At 37.8% G+C, this 19,926-nt stretch overlaps 1 protein-coding gene across 1 annotated transcript; it reads left to right on the top strand.

The window, feature by feature from the left end:
- Window positions 1–2,823: 2,823 nt before the first annotated feature.
- On the top strand, window positions 2,824–17,310 carry LOC126977907 (solute carrier family 2, facilitated glucose transporter member 1-like). The gene is made up of 10 exons (XM_050826553.1): window positions 2,824–2,981; window positions 4,349–4,459; window positions 5,663–5,750; window positions 6,982–7,195; window positions 10,247–10,305; window positions 12,158–12,359; window positions 12,950–13,086; window positions 14,075–14,180; window positions 14,793–14,893; window positions 15,822–17,310. Exons 1-10 carry the CDS (start codon window positions 2,824–2,826, stop codon window positions 15,957–15,959), a joined length of 1,314 nt encoding a protein of 437 aa, XP_050682510.1. The 3' UTR covers window positions 15,960–17,310.
- Window positions 17,311–19,926: the final 2,616 nt, after the last annotated feature.

Below are 19,926 nucleotides of genomic sequence, written 5' to 3'. Positions count from 1 at the left end.
AGACACATCGCCCGTGGGGCCCAGAGGCGCGGAGAATGTTCAAAATACTATTATTGCGCCTCATTAAGGCTACTGGAAATCGCTGGCAGCTATTTCGGTCAACAGATCAGCCTTGCTATCCAACGCGGTAATGCTGCCAGTATTCTTGGTACGCTTCCACGTAATGATAGTTTTAATTTTATGTTATCATAGTATTGTAAATATAGTTATAAGATTAGTTTTATTTGAATAATAAATACTTTGAATAATGTAGTCTATCTAGTCTTCGGAAATGTGTAAGTAATCAAAGTTAATGATTTAAAATGAATGAATCAGATACGTACTTCTGAATGATTTTATAATAAATCTTATAACTATATTTACAATACTATGATTACATTGAATTAAAACTATAATTACGCGTACCAAGAATAATGGCAGCATTTCTGCGTTGGATAGCTAGGCTGATCCGTTGACCGAAATAGCTGCCAGCGCTTGGGTTTCTAGTAGCCTTATTGAGGCACTTTTTATGATATTATGAAGTAATAAAATGATAAGGTTTAATATCGTATTCGTGTAAACTTTTACATTACCATAATTTTTATAGTATTAAAATGGATATAGTGGGTGACCATAATTTTATTATGGTCATTATCATCATCAGCCGGAAGACGTCCACTGCTGGACAAAGGCCTCCCCCAAAGATTTTCACGACGATCGGTTCTGCGCTGCCCTCATCCAACGTATTCCGGCGATCTTGACCAGATCGTCGGTCCATCTTGTGGAAGGCCACCAACAACACGTCTACCGGTACGTAATCGCCATTCGAGGACTTTGCAACCCCAACGGCCATCTGTCCGTCGAACTATGTGCCCTGTCCACTGCCACTTCAGTTTTTTTTATGAAAATAAGGGACAAGACGAGAAGGACGTGCAGCTGATGGTAATTGATATGCCTTCCCCATTATAAGGCAGTGCCGCTCAGGATTCTTGAAAAACCCAAAAATTCTGAGTGGTACTGCAACTTCGCTCATCACCTTGAGACATAGGATGCTAAGTCTCATTTGCCCAGTAATTTCACTAGCTAAGGCGCCCTTCTAGCTCGGCGACCGAAACACAGTAATGCTCATACATTACTGCTTCACGGCAGAAATAGGCGCCGTTGTGTCTCTACTATGTGTAGTCTACTATACTTTCAAACAAGCGACCTACAGATGTTTTTGGAGATACAGTAGCACAATTCTTTCTTCCACTACCTTCATATTTGTGTGATATATAAGTATTAATTAGTGTTATTTCCATTTCCAGGGTATAAACGGCCGACTCGTGTTTGCAATCGTATCTTCAACATGCTGGTCTGCCTTCCAACATGGATACAACACGGGAGTACTCAATGCCCCCCAAGAAGTAAGTGTTATCTCCATTATTTGCTGAACCGACAGATGTTCTCCAGATGTCCTGTCTATACAGGATGTAGTCGCTAAGTGTGACCAGGCGTTTATTCCGTTACTATTACAGATGAAGGGCACAGATAAAAATAGATAATAGTTTAAAAAAACTAAAGACCGCTTTTTTTACAATAACATATATATTTTTTACACTATTTTCAATTTAAATTTATTAAAATTTGTTTTCTGTTTTATTAGTTGAATTTTATACAAAACGTGTTTTTTAGTTTTTTCAAACTATTGTTTATTTTTCATTTTTTAGTTAAATTTTCTATGAAAGCGTATTTTTAAAACTATTAAGTACTTTAACATCAATTCTTGCCTTATCGACTATATAAAAATTATATAAATTGACAAATATCTTAGTTTGCAAACTGAATAATGGAATAATATTATCAAATTAGTGTATTGTCATCAGTCCTCGATAAATCTACAAAGTTTGAATAAAATCTGGCCGTTTAAAGTGGGTCAAAATCGCGTCTAAAGAAGTCAGTTACAAACATAAAAGTGAGGCTAATATAAAAGAAGGAGCTCATTGACAATTTTACCCTTTTTTAATTTAACTGTACCATTACTTCGTTTTGTATGGCCAATGTTACGATATTTTAAACATGATAAGGGGCTGATTTTGCGTAAAAGTCATTAAAAATCCATGAAATGTTTTATCTCAAGTTTTTTGCCATATAAGTGACAGCTGTCAGATAAGCTTTACCTATTTACGGCCGTTCCCGATAAATAATCTACAGATAGAGATAAATCACTACCTTCTACTGTCAGTAATTAGCTGTCAATAATCTGAAGCTGTCCCAGTATACCCAATAAGTCATTATTATCGCCTTATATTGGGACGCGTGAATTGCAATTTCCATACAAACTTCTATCGCTGGTAAGCTGTACGTCGTCCTATTGACAGCATCTATCTATCATAGTAGACAACCTGTATAGCCGAGTGGTAAGCGATCCTACCTACTAAGCTAGAGGTCCCGGGTTCGAATCCCGGTAGGTGCAAGCATTTGTTTGTGATGAAGTTGATGAATATGGATGTTTGTTTCCGAGTCATGGATGTTTCAATGTACTTATGTATGTTTATAGGAATTTATGTATGTTTAAGTAAGTATATTGTATTAAATATATCATTGTCTTTTAACCCATAACACAGGCTATATATGCTTAACTTGGGGCAAGATAATTTGTGTAAAAAGTGTGTCAATATTATTATATTATATGTCTCAAGGTGACTTGCGCATTATAGTGCCGCTCAGAATTTTTGGGTTTTTCAAGAATACCAAGCGGCACTGCATTGTTATGGGTAGGGCATATCAATTACCATCAGCTGAACGTGCTGCTCGTTTCGTCCCTTATTAACATAAAAATATGTTTGATGTTTATTTCAGGTCATGTCAGAATGGCTTCAAAAGGACGCATTGACTGGTACCAATTTAACAATACCAGCGACCAAGGATCCGAAAGTGACCACGGTGTGGTCTGTAGCTGTTTCCATATACTGTGTGGGGGGGATGATAGGGGGGGTCATTACAGGGCTAGTGGCTGACAGGTATAATTTTCTTATATCACATAAGAGAATAATTTTAATAAAAACACCTTGAGCGCTTAATTTTGTGGGTGCAAACTGTTTGGGTGATATCGGTTTACGACGACTAAGGCAGTAAATTTACTCGAGTACTATTACAAATTTATTAGTATTCAAAATTATAGTTTCAATATATATTTATTCAAACAAACTAAATCTTATAACGATATTTACAATACTATGATTACATTTAATTAAAACTATCATTACGAGGAAGTATATCTAGAATACTGACAGCATTTTCACGTTGGATAGCAAGGCTGATCCGTTGACCGAGATAGCTGCCAGCGCCTGGGTTTCTAGAAGCCCTATTGAGGCTCGTAGATAGTACTTTGTACATTCTCCACGCCTTTGGGTCCCACGGGCCAAGTGCCTAGAAACCCAACGGCACAAAAAAGGAAAGACTCACTGAGACGGACATATTTGCGAGGTTTACTGTCTTCGGCACTCGAAGCAGCAGACCCAGCACCAACTGACGTAACTTGGAAATGTGAAGGAGTCAGAGTGTTGACCCAAGTAGTGTCCCACACCAGCGCCCTTCCCTGTGCCCAAACCACCAGGGTCATTCCATCAGGACGCTTATATTATAATTATATTCATTGTAAATATTATTAAAGTAAAACTGTTATTGAATCGCCTCAATTTTTTTCATTCAACTATCACATGCCGCATTACAGACGACGGTGGGGTAGCGTTCAAGTTGAATCATGAATTTCAGCTACTGCTTTCAAGTCAGGTTTATCGAGTCAGCTAATGCCAGACTTAAACTCTTTTTTTTATGGAATAGGACGACAAACGAGCGTACGGGTCACCTGTTGTTAAGTGATCACCGCCGCCCACAATCTCTTGCAACACCAGAGGAATCACAGGAGCGTTTCCGGCCTTTAAGGAAGGTGTACGCGCTTTTTTTGAAGGTACCCATGTCGTATCGTCCCGGTAACACCACACAAGGAAGTTCATTCTACAGCTTTGTAGTACGTGGAAGAAAGCTCCTTGAATACCGCACTGTGGAGGACCGCCACACATCCAGATGGTGAGGATGATATCCTAACTTGTGGCGTGTCGTGCGAAGGTGGAATTCGGCGGCAGGAATCAGGATAAACAGCTCTTCGGAACAACGGTGATAAATGCGGTAGAAAACACACAATGAAGCTCTAGTTCCCGATACGGACCACTCTGGTATTTTAGGTGTGGGCGGCTGCTATCGCTTATGATCAAGTGTTCCTTACGCTCCTTTGTACTAATCCCATTAAAACTCTTTTAATTGACTGACCTACTACGAGAGAGATCAATAACTAGAGAGTCCTTCTTTACCGTTTCACTGATTTCAGATTGGGTCGTAAAGGTGGATTGATGTGGAACAATGTTCTTGTGTTCTTGGGAGCTGGCTTACAAGGTTTCTCCAAGATGGCGAATTCTTCAGAAATGTTAATCGTTGGCCGGTATGTTCTCTTCATTAAAATATCAATTTCAATTTCAAAAACTGGTTATAAATATCTAAAACATATCTCGATTTTCGTATACAGTGGGCGAGGATGGGAGCTCACTTGATTATCGGTCGTTCCCAATATACTATCTGTCAATAATCTGAAGCTGTCCCAATATACCCGATAAGTCAATCTTATTGCCTTATATTGGGATGCGTGAATTGCAATTTCCATACAAACTTCTATCGCTGGTAAGCTATACGTCCTCTCATTGACACACAGCGTGTACGGATAAGGTGAGTTACCGTCGATAAGTTGGGACAGAAAAGTCAACGATAGTTACGATTTTATCTCAAGTAAGAGATATACTGAATATTGGAAACGGCCGTAAGGTTAGAAACACACATCGATTACGTCAATCATTCATTGTGCTGATCAGGTTTCTATTTTAAAATCCATACAATACATATAACTAAAATAGTATAGGACATAGCGCACAGCCTTGGTGAACTCCAGCATTCATAGGCTTCGGGTCCAAGTAATAAGCATCGGTAATGACTGCGTAATGAGGAAGTTATTGAACTATATGGAAATGCTCTCGAGAACATAATAAGATGGACGTTTCCAGAGAAGCGGCTTGTGCCATTCTCGATCAAAGGCCCTAGCTTTATCTGTATAATCTACAAATAGCTTTTGTTTAGTAAAAACATAGATTATTAAGCATTGGTAGTAACTTTATGTAAATATTATATTGCAACCATAGAAAATATGCTAGAAAAGACAATAGAGCCAACTAGAACGAATTGGTTTCCTTATTAGATCAGCACATTTAAATAACTTTGAGTGGTGACCGAAATTAGCATCAAAAAAGAAGAACTATGAAATTATTATAATTTGTATAACGTATACAAATATTGCTACCATAAAAAAATTTACAAATAAAAATTTAAAATTGCTGCTGATCTACCCGATGATCTTTTGATGTTCGTTGAATGCGATCTGCGCATATCGCCCCCGAGCCCGCGGCTGCGTCAGTAAGATGCTAATTTTAACTCCTGCGCATGTAATGAAGTCACTAATTTATAATATATAAATTATTTGTACGCTTCACGGTCGCAGGGAAAAATAATGCCATTTTGCATTAGCAATGATAAATAAATAATCGGTAATGAGCCTCTTCCGACGATACCATTTAATATTCCTGTTTATTTTTTTAAGGTTATTCATTGGCGTCAACAACGGACTAAATGCTGGTTTAGCTCCGATGTATTTGGCCGAAATATCACCCGTGTCATTGCGTGGTTCTGTAAGTAATATTGACATTTATACATTTAATATCTTATAACTATATTTGAAAAATGGAATACTATGTGACTTAAAAGTATTTCTACGTAGTTGTATCAAGAATACTGCCAGAATTTCCACGTAGGATAGCTAGGATGATCTGTTAGCTGAAGAAACCTGCAATGTTTGGGATTCTAATGGACTGATTTTGAGACTCGTAGAAAGCACTTTGTATCTCTGCGCTTTTGAATCCTGTCGTTTGATATTTTCGGCAGTCGACTCTTCTGACCCAGCACCTATTGCGGTACCTAAAACGTAAGAAGCAGCAAGATGCGTCCAATACCAGAGCACTTCCTGTGCACGTTGCACTAGGGTCATGCAGTCAAGACGCTTGTAATCTGCGAGACATTTAGTTCTTAATAGCCGGTAAACCTGCGAAGGGCATCGATGGTGCTGATTTGATAATTCTAACGCCCTACGACTTTTTAAATGGAAATAAGGGACGAGACGAGCAGGACGTTCAGCTGATGGAAATCTATACACCTTGCCCATTACAATGCAGTGCTACTCAGGATTCTAGGAAAACCCAAAAAATTCTGAGCAGCACTATAATTGTCCTCGTCACCTTGAGATATAAGATGTTAAGTCTCATTTGCCCAGTAATTTCACTTCACGGTGCCCTTCAGACTGAAACACAGTAATATTTACACATTACTGCTTTTGCTTTACACGGTAGAATTGGGCGCCGTTGTGGTACCCATAAACTAGCCGGTATACTGTGCAAAGGCGCCTCTCACTGGGCAATTTTATTTTATTAATATGCTACTTTTTGTTGTATCCGCCAGCCGTTTTTCTAAAGAATTTTAATATCCCACTACTCTCTCGTGATATACCTTCAAAGAGTTCAACTTAGGGTATGTTCCGATATGCACTGCGACCACCGTACAGTGTGACATCAATTTAGTATACTGTGAAGCCGTTCCTTTATAGCTAGTAATACTGGTTACTATTTAAAACGGAACGCAATCCCAAAAGTCCTCGAATGGCGATGACGTATCGGAAAACGCAGTGGTAGTGAAAGATGATCCGATGTACTGGTCAAGATCGGCGGAATACGTTGGATGAGAGCAGCGCACGACGGATTATAGTTGAGATCTTTAAGGGAGGCCTTTGCCCAGCATTGGACGTCTTCCGGCTGATATGATGATGATGAAGTAGTCTGTACCAAGTAACAATAACTTCAATACTTCCAGATCGGAACAGTCTACCAGCTGGTGATCACAATGACAATACTCCTGTCGCAAGTTCTGGGCTTGGAAACAGTGCTGGGCACACCTTCTGGGTGGCCATGGCTTTTCGCCGTTACTGCCATACCAGCGGTTGTGCAGCTGTGCACATTGCCGCTGTGCCCAGAATCACCCAAGTATTTGCTGCTGAATAAGGGCGCAGAACTGCACGCCCAGAGAGGTAAATTCATTATTGTAAATACTAGAAGTAGAAAAAGACTTGCTGTTCCAACTTTCAGACTTCATGAAACTAGTCACTCAGGCATGGGGCAGAATCAGCCATAATGTATACAAATATATAAAAAACATCATCATCTTACTGAACTTCTGTTGTATAAATTTAAGTTTCATATTAAGGCGAGGTTTTCCCAACACTTTCGGCAAAAGTCACTCGAACGTATTTTTCTATAGCGTTAGATAAACGATCGACGCGGGCATGGCTGAGTCATTAGCAATGAAGAAAGCGTATTATAAAGTTCAGGAATAAAAACAAAATACACTCCGGGAGTGCCGGCCAAAGTGAAAATTTGAACAATAACGTTATGGATTTTAATTTAAAAATATTTGAAATTAAAATATTTAACTAAAATATTTAAAATTATTGAAATTAAATGAAAACTTGAACCTTAAACATTTTCTTTTTATTTCAAAAATGATTTCACGGCTGAGATTCGATCCCTCGAACTAGCGCTGTTTTGACTTCGCAATCACAACGATTCAACCACTGGTCCAATGACCGTGTTGTAAGTTAGTTGAAATAGCCGAACTATAATTAATTACAAGTATAAATCATCCAAAATTTCAACGACAGTCTTACGAATTTTCGATCAGGCCACGTGACGCGAGTTTAATATTTTAAACCCATCCCAAGAAAAATGTATGAATAATATGAAAACTGTAAAAGGAAGATACAACGTGGTGAGTTTCTTGCCGGTTCATCTCAGAACAAGGTGTTCTGGTAGTCTCTTGAACCGATGACGTCCAAATTGACTTTGTAATGAATAAATAAAATTCATTTAATTTCATTTTGTTACTTCATATGCTGCAGGGTCCTTAAAGATAAAAAATCGAACAAGTGAGGGTCGGACTCGGTAACCGCGGGTTCCGTACATATTTCACTAAGAAAAGATTTTTTTTCCTTCTTGGTCATAAAATATAAAATCTGTTTAAGCATTTGCATAATGAAGCCCTTTCATACGATACCCCACATACCACGGTTAACTTACTTAAAAATTTGCACCGCCTATCTCTGTAAAAACCCTGTTTTTTTATGATTTAATTATTACAAATGTATAGTTTTCAGACTTTTCCCTATACTTGTAGCATAACACGGAAATACTTCACATATTTCAGAGTTCAGAAGTCAACCGGAAATACCCCACACTCTCAAGAGAGTGTCGAAATATATCTTCATAAACGTAACAATATTTTTTACGTTAGGTAACATAAAAGCATTGTAATTTCACAGCTTCAAAAGAATGAAGATTTGAGTATATTGTTTTAAATTCAAATCGATACCTCCGCGCGTTCCCGAGATAACGTTGTTTTTTTCCTTTTGAGATGTGGAACCCTAAAAATACCGACATAAACATTAATATGTGTAGATACTTGAAGTACAGGTAACTAAAAAGTAAAAATTTAATATGATGTCAAGTAAAACGTAAAAATTACATTTATTACTTATTATCCTCTTATAAAAGAAGTGTTGGTAGGCCCCCTACAAGATGGACCGACGATCTGGTCAAGATCGCCGGAATAAGTTGGATGAAGGCAGCGCAGAACAGATTGTAGTGGAGATCTGTGGGGGAAGCCTTTGTCTAGCAGTGGACGTCTTCGGGCTGAAATGATGATGATAAATCTCACAAAACAATTCTACAGATTTACTCTCTTACTTATCTTTGGCACTTTTGACCGAATCTCTTATTAGCACATCTCCGATAAACCATCCCGTGTAAAGAATTTACTTGCCTTGTGTATCCAGGATTGCCTTGGAACGACTTGGTCATCTATATATATATATAAATGAATTGCTGTTCGTTAGTCTCGCTAAAACTCGAGAACGGCTTGACCGATTTGGCTAATTTTGGTCTTGAATTATTTGTGGAAGTCCAGGGAAGGTTTAAAAGGTTCGAATAAACATGAAAATCCCCGTTTTTATACAAAAACAACAATTTTGATTTTCCTCCGACGTGTCCCCCGTCGTTCAGAAATCAAATAAAAATTATAGTTTAAAATGAATAACTAATTAGAATTTTTATTTTTTTGTAACTTTCTGAGGAGGCAAAAAATAAACTTCCTTAAAACACGGGTAATACTTAAAAAAATGATTCCTTTTGTTTGTTTTATGTTTTTTTTAAACAAAAGTAAAGGTATTTTATTTATCGTTTGAGGCAGTGCGAAGTCTGCCGGGTCAGCTAGTCTATATATATAAAAATGAATTGCTGTTCGTTAGTCTCGCTAAAACTCGAGAACGGCTGAACCGATTTGGCTAATTTTGGTCTTGAATTATTTGTGAAAGTCCAGAGAAGGTTTAAAAGGAAAATAGGAAAATGCTGCTAAATTAAATAAAAACAACAAATTTGTTTTTCCTTTGATGTGTCCATACATCATTTCTATGAGAGAATTTATTGACGCACGGTTTGACAGTTCTGCTGTGAAACAATTTCATTACGACATCAGGGTGCATATTTTACGAAGTAATTTTTGATGTTATGATATATTATTGACAAATTCATATAAAAACATTATTTTATTTATTGTATACAGAACAACGTCTGTCGGGTCAGCTAGTATTCATTAAATATGAGAAAATAATGTAAGGAATGACAGTAAATAATTAATTATTGTCACTTGAGAATCAATAAACATCGAGAAATACTCGTTCTTATCTCGAGTTTGTCCTTCTAATTACTTAATATGGTATAGGCAACTACTGCAAGAAATGAGGAGATCCGTAGGACAACTAAAGTCACTGTCATAGCCTGCATGATTGCGAAACTGAAATGGCAGCGGACAGGGCACATAGCTTGAAGGACAAATAGCCGTTGGAGCAGTAAAGGTCTCGAATGGCGACTACTGGAAAACACATTGTTGGTAGGTCCCCCACAAGATAGTCCCAGGATCTGGCCAAGATCGCTAGAATAGCTTAGATGCAGGACTAATCGCAGTGGAGAGCTTTGGGGTAAGTCTTTATTTAGCAGTGATATATATATAATACAAATTGTATTTTCAGCTCTCAATTGGCTTCGAGGCGACGTAGCCGTTCACGGCGAAATGGAAGAAATGCATCAGGTAAATACTTATACGAACCCTTGCTAAGTCATAATAAATCATCGCTCTAGAATTTTCTCGAGTCAATTCCATTTTTTCAACGACTAAACAAGTTTGAAAAGACCTTGTGACAAGACCGAGAATCGTTTTTTAAATAAATAAATGGTATTCGATTTTTAAAACCAAGGAGTTTTCAATTGCTTACTTAATTAATACATTACTCACCGACGGTGAGTGATGTAGTTTTTTAGGAGATCACTTTTTAAAAGGATCTTATGTCGTCCTGGGAACACCGCAAATAGGGTTAACGCTAACGGTTGGTTGGTTAACGTGTAAACTTAAGTCATTTTTGCAGTTTGACGCCTCAATACTCTGGGGAACCGGGCTGGTAAAGGCATGTGTGTCTTTTTCTTTTCAAATCTTATAACTGTATTTAGAATATTATGATAAAATTTAAACTATCATTACGAGGAAGTGTACCAAGAATACTGGCAGCATTTCCACGTTGGATAGCTAGGCTAATCCGTTGACAGAAGAAGCTGCCAGCGATTGGGTTTCCAGTAGTCTTATTGAGGCGCGAAGTTAGTAAGTACTTTTTACATTCTCCCGCCTCTGGGCCCCACGGGCAAAGTGTGTCGACACCAAACGGCACAAAAATGTATGACTCACTGCTACCGACATATTTGCGAAACTTGCTGTCTTCGGCAGTCGAAGCCCCATTACCAACTGACGTAACTTGGACATGAGAAGGAGTCAAAGTGTGGACGCAAGTCGCGTCTCATACCAGTGCCCTTCCCCGTGCATAAACCACCAGCGTCATTCCATCAGGACACTTGCCATCGCGGCGGGAAATATATTATATTTTATATATTAAGAGCGGCAAATGTGTTTCTGTGTGTTTTCATTCTTTTGAATCGCAAACACACCTGATGGTAAGTCAACTTCTCATAACACGAGTGCAACGTAGAGCTGCTAGAATTGTCGAGCCTAAAGTACTCTGTGAAATGCTCAGATCGATTGGCGTTGCGTAGAGACTTGGCTTCGTTGTGTGTCTTCTACCATATTTATCACAGCATTGTTCCGAAGAGCTGTTAGACTTAATTCCTGCCGCCGAATTCCACCTCCGCACGACACGCTATAAATTAGGACATCATCCCCACCATCTGGAATTGTTGCTTTCTTATACAGTGCGGTTTTGAACGAATCTGTGGAATGAGCTTCCTTGTGCAGTATTTCCAGGAGGATACAACATGGGTACCTTCAAAAATAAGCGCGTATTCCTGGGAGGCCTATGGTGTTGCTGGGGAATGTGGGCGGCGGTGATCACTTAACATACGGTCACCCGTAAAAAACGTCTCATTACCTCAGTGACTAGACTATACGGTGCCCTACACACTATAACACAAATATTGCATGCATACTATTCATTGACAGCAGAAAAATGCGCTGATGATACCCATCTACGGGGATGATACTGGGCACTGTCGCCTAAATAAGCACCTCAGTTTGGTCGGAAAAAAAAAACGAAAGAACTTGCAGATTTTGCCTTGAGACCGATGAAACGCCTCTTTATCTCCTCTGGAATTGATGCCCACTAATTCAAAAGCGTAACACAATCCTTGGCGACTATATCCTACTCCCAGATGCTGTTTGCAATTCTCGCGTCAAGAAGATACGCTACAGGGCTTGGCGACGAGCTATAAGTATGTATGGCGAACACAATAGTTCATTTCTGGACGCGGTGTGTTACTAGGACTCAAACAGGACTAGGAATATAGCCACCCTCTGCAAATAATAATAATAATACCCATCTAACTGGTATCATGTGTTTAGAAGACTTACTTCCGCTGATTTTTCTTCTTCGCCTTTCCAGGAAGCAGAAAAGAATAAAGTGAGCAAGAAAGTGACTCTCCGTGAGTTGTTCGCCAACGGTCAGCTTCGGCAGCCCCTCATCATGGCGATAGTCGTGATGATTGCCCAGCAGCTGTCTGGCATCAACGCTGTCATGTTCTTCTCAACGTATATCTTCACGCAGGCCAATCTGAATGAAATGCAGAGTCAATACGCAACGTTAGGTAAGCACACAAAAAGGGAAGCATTTAATGCTCAAAATGATTATATTCCACGGGAAAATAATTAGAATTTTTCGATATGAAATCGCACGTGAAATGGTCTGGGGCTTCTGTTATCACATCCTTTGCACTGGATGTCGGCAATAATACTTCTTCTCAAAATAATTCTTCTTATTTCAACGAACCTGTTAGTTAACAGCCATGACAATGAGCTCTTTTGTACCACGGGACCCAACCTTACATCCATTTTGAGTAGGATCTAAAATTTTATTTTCACAAAAATGTTTATTTAATTTTGATGTGAATGTGGATGTAAGGAGCTTATAGATTGTGGGTAAGCATGTTATTGGTCGAAAGTTTCTAGGTTCCATGGACCGCAACCATTTCAACCAAAAATTTTGTAATCCATCTGGCCCTGGGCTTTTCCAGTTGTAGGTTAAACTAATTATTATTATTATATTATTAGTTACAATCAATCCCTTATTTCTATTGTTATAATTAAGAGAATCACTATTAAGAGCAAATGTTATTAATATTATTATTATAGTTATAAGTTGGTGACTTGGAATTATCCTGAAATTATATTCCTCCAGGTATGGGCGGCATGAACGTGGTAATGACTGTAATAAGTCTACTGCTTGTTGAGATCGCCGGCAGGAAGACACTGCTACTCGTCGGTTTTATGGGAATGTTCATATGCACCGTCGGTCTATGCGTCGCTAGCACATATGTAAGTTTTTCAATTTATTTTTACATTTTCGTACAGATGCTGTACAGGTGCAATTAATCTAGACACTTACATGTATAAATTAAGACACAAGTTGAATTTCAACTGCAGTTTTAGTATTATAATTAAAAAAAAATGCGCGTACACACGTCAGAAGTGATACCTGCATTGTGCATGAACCTCTAAACTGCATATGAAGTCCTGGTTGAACATGTTGCTAAGATGACATATGATTTCAACCGCTATGAAAGACATTGCTATCATCACTACCATACTTATGTTCTCCTGGTGTCTATGTAGTAATAAAGACGTCAGAAAATATTAAGGTATACTCGCGTCATACATAAGACAATCTTTTCTTCAACTATGATCGCCTGGTACCAAAACACTTTGTAATGCTTCCTATCTCATTTTATCCCACGTTAAATTTTATGAATTTATGTGTATGTCTCTTTTTACTGTCGCTTCTTCGTTTCATCGACTTTCAAATCTCTACGATGCTTAAGGCGAAGAGTAAGCAGAAAACACGCAAACATGGTGTTTTTAGACAAGTTTTGTGGTGAAAGTATAGCATTTCGAGGTATGAACACTACTTAATCCTGTTACACATATCCTTAAGTCTTATTTGTAGGTTGCTAATGCTTGCTGTTGGTTATAGTTAACACTGCCGAGCCTTTTTGAACTACCACTTTTCTTTGAAGGTAAACAAGTTTTTTGGCATGGCGTGACGCATTATTTTGGTACTTCTCTCAGAATAGTTATTCTTATAGCTTGTACTTTTTTGTGTAGGTTCATTTATTCAGATTAGTAGTGAATAACGAGGGTTGTAAGCATATAAACTGTTTTCCACGCACGAATACTGAAAATATTGGCTTTGTTACATAGATGGCGGGCCGGCAGCCGTGAACTCATATCGCTGGCATTTAGTGTCGCCTTAAGATGTTTCTACTTCAAACCTCAAACCTGTGTTGATTCAATACCTATGTTTCAGACGGAGTATTACCCGTGGGTGTCGTTCCTGTGTATCGGCCTGGTGATTCTGTTTGTCGTCACGTTCGCAGTAGGACCTGGATCAATACCCTGGTTCCTTGTTACTGGTGAGTTTGGTCATCTTAACGATGGTTGTAAACAGTAAGGCCGGGTTGCACCAACTAACTCCCCGGCCATATAAAAGTACCGGGTAACCAAAGATTGAGAGAAACATTTCACAGTTTTCAGGTAACGTCCACGGACTAGTAAAAAAAGATCTTTTAATACTTGTCCGTGATAACGTCATAACTTTAACTGTTAACCGCAACCGTCCAATCTTCTCCGGTTAAAGCTATTGTAAATAAAGTTTCAAGTAAATATTCGATATTGACTTGATATTTCACTTTTAAACTTTAACTATGCCAAGAAATACAATAGTGCAACACATTCTGCAGTCTATGTTAAAGTCAGCGTTACTGTTAACGGTAAATTTGACTTAAAACTTATCTATAACAGCTGATATTATGCCTAGCCTTAGTTAACAATCGCGTATATGCTACACGTGTGATGTTTTATTGTGGCTTTTGTTGAGTAGCCACCATAATTTAGCCAATATCAGGTTGTTAACATGTATAGAGTATTTATGCGGTGTAATAAAATACACCCCATTTACACCTACTGTAGGTACGTAAGTTTAATCTTATATTTTCTAATATATTATAATGCAATATCGTTTTCAGAACTGTTCAACCAATCAGCGCGGCCGGCGGCGTCATCTGTCGCTGTCACTGTCAACTGGACAGCTAATTTCATCGTTAGCCTTAGTTTCCTGCCGCTCTTTGTAAGTATTAGTACTCTATGGATGGCGAGACTTGTGTTGCCATGTATTTTGGAATCCGATACATACATTTAAAAAAAAGACAAAGACTTGATGGTAAGTGATGTACAGTGTAAGTGTAGCAGTGAGCAGGGCATAAAGTTCGACGGACAGATGGCCGTTGGGACAGTTAAGTCCTCGAAGGGTGACCACGTACCGGAAGACCCCCACAAGATGGACCGATGATCTGGTCAAGATCGTCGGAATACGTTGAATGAGGGCAGAGAATGTCCGATCGTCATTGAGATCTTTGGGGGAAGCCCTTGTTCAGCAGTGGACGCGGATGATGATGATAATATCCTGAGCCGAGAAGCCTCTTTTATGTTTTGAGGAAAGAGAAGATTGTTTTATTACATTGACAGACGCATGAACCAATGATCAACTGATGAACGATCACCACTCTTTATGGTCTACATTGTCTTGAGGAGTTTGCAAAGGAGATATTTTAAGAGGTGCTTTTTTCGATGCCTATGGGTAACTTTGTGGTTCTTATCAAACTGAATTCGATTTTTGAATTTGTTTATAATTCATAATATAGTTAATAGTGGCTTCATTCTGGCTGCTTCTCATGTCCAAGTTACGTCAGTTGGTGCTGCTGCTTCGACTGCTGAAGACAGCAACCGTCGCAAATATGTCAATGACTCTTTGTGCCGTTTGGTGTCGAGACACTTGGCTCGTAGGCCTCAAAGGTGCGGAGAATGTACAAAGTACTATCTACGAGCCTCAATAGGGCTACTAGAAACCCAGGCGCTGGCAGCTATTTCGGTCAACGGATCAGCCTCGCTATCTAACGTGGATATGCTGCCAGTATTCTTGGTACCCTGTTAAGATAGTTTAAATTAAATGTAATCATAGTTTTGTAAATAAAGTTAAAATCTTTGTTTTGTTTCAGACCATTTTGAAGGCTAATGTTTTTATAGTATTTGCCGTTTTCCAAGTTATCTTTATTCTCTTTATCTGGAAGAAAATACCTGAAACGAAGAACAAGACTGTCGAAGAAATAACTGCTATGTTTAGGCAACAACTTTAGTACCTATTATATATATTTCAAAATGACAATTAGATCTGAATTTCCAAGATGGCGTCCAAGCGTTCTATTACTAATCGACGTCATATTGAAATTTTTTCTAATCCATAATGTTTAATATGTAAGATCACTTCTTGATTGTGCATTTCTTTATATTATGCGGAGTGAAAATAGAAAGAGTTATCATTCTTTCTCACTCAAACCCTTATTGCTAACCATACACATGTGGCAATACTACGTACTATAATAATCAGTTTTAAATTATAAGCAAACAGAATCTTAAGGTCAAAATCGAAGAGAGGAAATCCGAAAGCTAGTATTTTTCTTACTAACTGTACTACTGTAAGTTGTTGCAAGTACAAGTTAGATTATTACTAGCCTTATATCGACGGCTACAAGCACAACCCATACTGAGCCGAGCTGGCAACGCCGCAGTGGTCCTATGCAAAAATTAATTACATTATTTTCCTTTTTGCGATATTTGGTTGTTGATGTCTTCCGACCGAAATGGTTGTTTGGTTGAAAATACAAATTGACCGGAAGTTTATTTTATTGCGTAAAAGAGTAACTAACATCCTCACAAACTTTCGGATTTATAATATTAAAGTTAGATAGGACCACTCATTTTAAAATTGCGACGTTGCCAAACTTATTAGCACGGCTTGTATCAACAATAATAATAGGCTTTGCTACAGCACATTAAGACTTAGCTTGGTGGTCCAATCAAGAACAAGTGGAAGAACCTCCAGTCAGTCCTATTCTTCGCGGTGGTCTTAAGCTTAAAATAGCACTTTATTACGTCTGTTTAACGTCTATGCAACATGTTACGCTTAAAACGGAATCAATTAGATGTAAGCAAAGAGTTTTTAATAGTTTTGTACCGACAGATGTTTCAGTCTGTAGCTCAAATATACAGCAAACCCCATAGTAAAATCTCTCAATCCATAGATTACAGACTAGGTATACTTTTACTTAATATTTTATTGTAGAATGTAGATTAAAAAAGAAAGAAATTATAAAATGTACTATTATTGTAAAAGGTTTATTTGTGTATGTCAAATAATGTAATTTATTTGTTTATTTAAATGAAATAATGTTCTAATTGACAGAAAAATGTATGGCCAGTTTTTTTGTCATTTTTAAAATGTATTTCTTGCTCAGAATAAAAATATCTTTAAAGTATTGATGTAGGTAAAATACTTAAGTAGTAGCGTTCATTGAAAAATATTTGATTCTATTTTAAATAACCTTTATATTATACTGTATTTAGTTATGTTTTAATTTTATTTTAGTTGTAGATCTGACTAAACATTTAATATTTTTTTTTAAATAAACGATATACCTTATAACAAAATTTTATTTTATTTGCCTTAGCCTTTTGCTGCTAGAAAACCGATAAAAACAGATTCATAATTGCAATGCAAGTAGAAGTTAGATTATTTACTAGCTTTAGCTAGCATAGCCTACTATGGCCATGGTGAGTGTCGAGCTGGCAACGCCGCATTGTTCTATGCATAAATTAACGATAATAAATGACATACCTTACAATAAAGTTTTATTTATTCGCCTTAGAACATTTATGCGTCTATATAGAGCCTCTTGCTGCTAGATAACCGAAAAAACAGGCCAGGTTTATTACTTTAGTGTGCGTGACAAGCACACGTCTTACACTCGTGATTTGTGTGTAACTTTGTGTTAGTGTGTGTGTACTGCTCAAAATGGTGGTTAACTGTCAACCTCGATTATTTTCGACGTTTTCACAGCTGCCACAGTCTGCCTAGACGTATAAATGATCTAAAATAAAACTTGTGGCGCCTATTTCTGCCGTGAAGCAGTAATGTCTAAACATTACTGTGATTCGGTCTGAAGGGCGCCGTAGCTAGTGAAATTACTGGGAAAATGAGACTTAACATTATCTTTTGTCTCAAGGTGACGAGCGCAATTGTAGTGTCGTCAGAATTTTTTGGTTTTTCAAGAATCCTGAGCGGCACTGCATTGTTATGGGTAGGGCGTATCAATTAATATCAATGTCTCATCACTTATTTTCTTATCAAACCTATTAATATTGATTAGCAAGATTATTATGACATTTGACAGAAAGAGGTTATTGGCGTTCTGTCTGTTTTGTCAACCTCCATTTTTTTAGACATTTTGACAGCTGCCATAGTCTATATAGACATATATATGATCTAATTAATTCGCGATGTAACTCGGTATGCTAGTTTAGGTCAAAGCTAAAATAGTAGACGGTTCGTTCCGTAGAGCTGATCTGCTAAGTCGGAAGGTGTCCACAGAAAGTCCTTAAGTAAACAAAACAAACCCAAGTTGTAATTCGTTGGATTTTCTTGGCAGCTGCTTTTGGGTCTGGATGATTTTCAGTGTCTGATGATAAAGCAGGAATGTCTTGGCAAACATGGAGTTGGAAGGTGTGCGTAGGAAGTCGTGTGTTGGTTGTTTGATGGACTTTCCGTAGTCAAAAAATGGAGCAGGAAAGTGCCTAGTCATAAAATCAAGATATAACCTTAGATTAAGGATTGGTCTCCGGTGCGGTAGTGGCAAAGTGTGGCAACTTTTACTCAGCCTAAATGGGCGTACTCGAGCCAGTCTTAAACAATGTGTGACGTGCCAACTTTTCTAATAAACTTTGCTAATAACTGAAACTAAAATGCCAGGTTGCGTAGCAAAACTTTGTAAAAATAATACTACAAGAAATATGAAAGACACTGGAATCAGATATAATCAGTAATTATTTTGTTATTAATTATATTATTATTATTTATAAATAACACGAAGCATATGTTACAATACGATATATCCCAAAATAGTTCAACATTCCGAAAGTCACTGTCAATATCATGTATTACCGAACAATTTCTAATTAAACTTATAATAGCTTTTTGTTTATTGATTATAACTCCCTTTAAAGGAAGCTAATTATCGATAGAAGATGTCTTAACCCTACGCTGCCCGACGTTCGACCACTGCCTTTGAAAAATGTCACCACCGAAGAGTAAACCGCTACATTACACCGGCACGTGTATGGCATTCTGAATTACGCCTTACAATATTTTTAAATTTATAATTCTTTCATCTATAAACAGCACATATTGAACCACGAGCAAAAGTACAAGGGCCGGATGGCATTTCTCCAATCGTGCTTAGAACGTGTGCCCCTGAGTTGGCGCCGGTGCTAACGCGTTTATTCCGGCACTCTTATTCCAAAGGCGTAGTCCCTGACTCATGGAAGTCAGCCCTTGTCCATCCGATCCAAAAAAATTGAGGCAGTTCGGATCCGGCAAACTACAGGCCTATTGCTATAACCTGCCTGCTCCCCAAAATCATGGAGAGCATAATTAGCCGTCAGCTCTTGGTATACCTAGAGGGTCACCAGTTGGTCAACGACCGACAATTCGGCTTTCGCCATGGTCGGTCGGCAGGTGATCTGCTGGTATACCTAACACAAACAATCGTTTTCAATATGTGAAATAGAAAATACTAACTTCGAGACTGGAAAGATAGACCACATAAGATCTAATAAAGCTCACTTATCAGGATCGATTCCACAGGGCAGTGTGTTGGGTTGTATATTGTTTCTCATATACATAAATGATCTTCCTAACTTAATAGATGATGATTGTACTCTTTTTGCTGATGACATTTCTATTTTGATCCTATGCTCTAATTTAAAACAACTAGAAGAAAAATTAAATATTACAATGGACAAAATCTTTTATTGGCTAAATAATAATAATCTTGAACTTAATATTAATAAAACTAAAATTATACCTTTTAAACCTTATCAAAAATCCCCCTTAAATATATCTTATTCTTACAAAAATTCACAACTTGAAACAGTTGACACAGCTACACTACTGGGAATTGATTTAGACTCACACTTGACATGGAAGCCATATCTACAGAAATTAAAAAGCAAAATGTCATCTTTTACTTATGCTCTTTACCAACTAAA

This window comes from Leptidea sinapis, chromosome 2 (genome assembly GCF_905404315.1).
Source record: "Leptidea sinapis chromosome 2, ilLepSina1.1, whole genome shotgun sequence".
NCBI lineage: Eukaryota > Metazoa > Arthropoda > Insecta > Lepidoptera > Pieridae > Leptidea > Leptidea sinapis.
Note: the sequence above shows the minus strand (reverse complement) of the source record. Positions and strands in the feature narration are given on the sequence as shown.

Excerpts from the sequence above, each read along its gene's own strand:
- LOC126977907 (XM_050826553.1), top strand. The coding sequence starts at position 2,824 with ATGTCAGAATGGCTTCAAAAGGACGCATTGACTGGTACCAATTTAACA. Across the intron at positions 7,196-10,246 it reads AGAACTGCACGCCCAGAGAG|CTCTCAATTGGCTTCGAGGC; the intron begins GTAAATTCATTA and ends TTGTATTTTCAG. Across the intron at positions 10,306-12,157 it reads AAATGGAAGAAATGCATCAG|GAAGCAGAAAAGAATAAAGT; the intron begins GTAAATACTTAT and ends TCGCCTTTCCAG.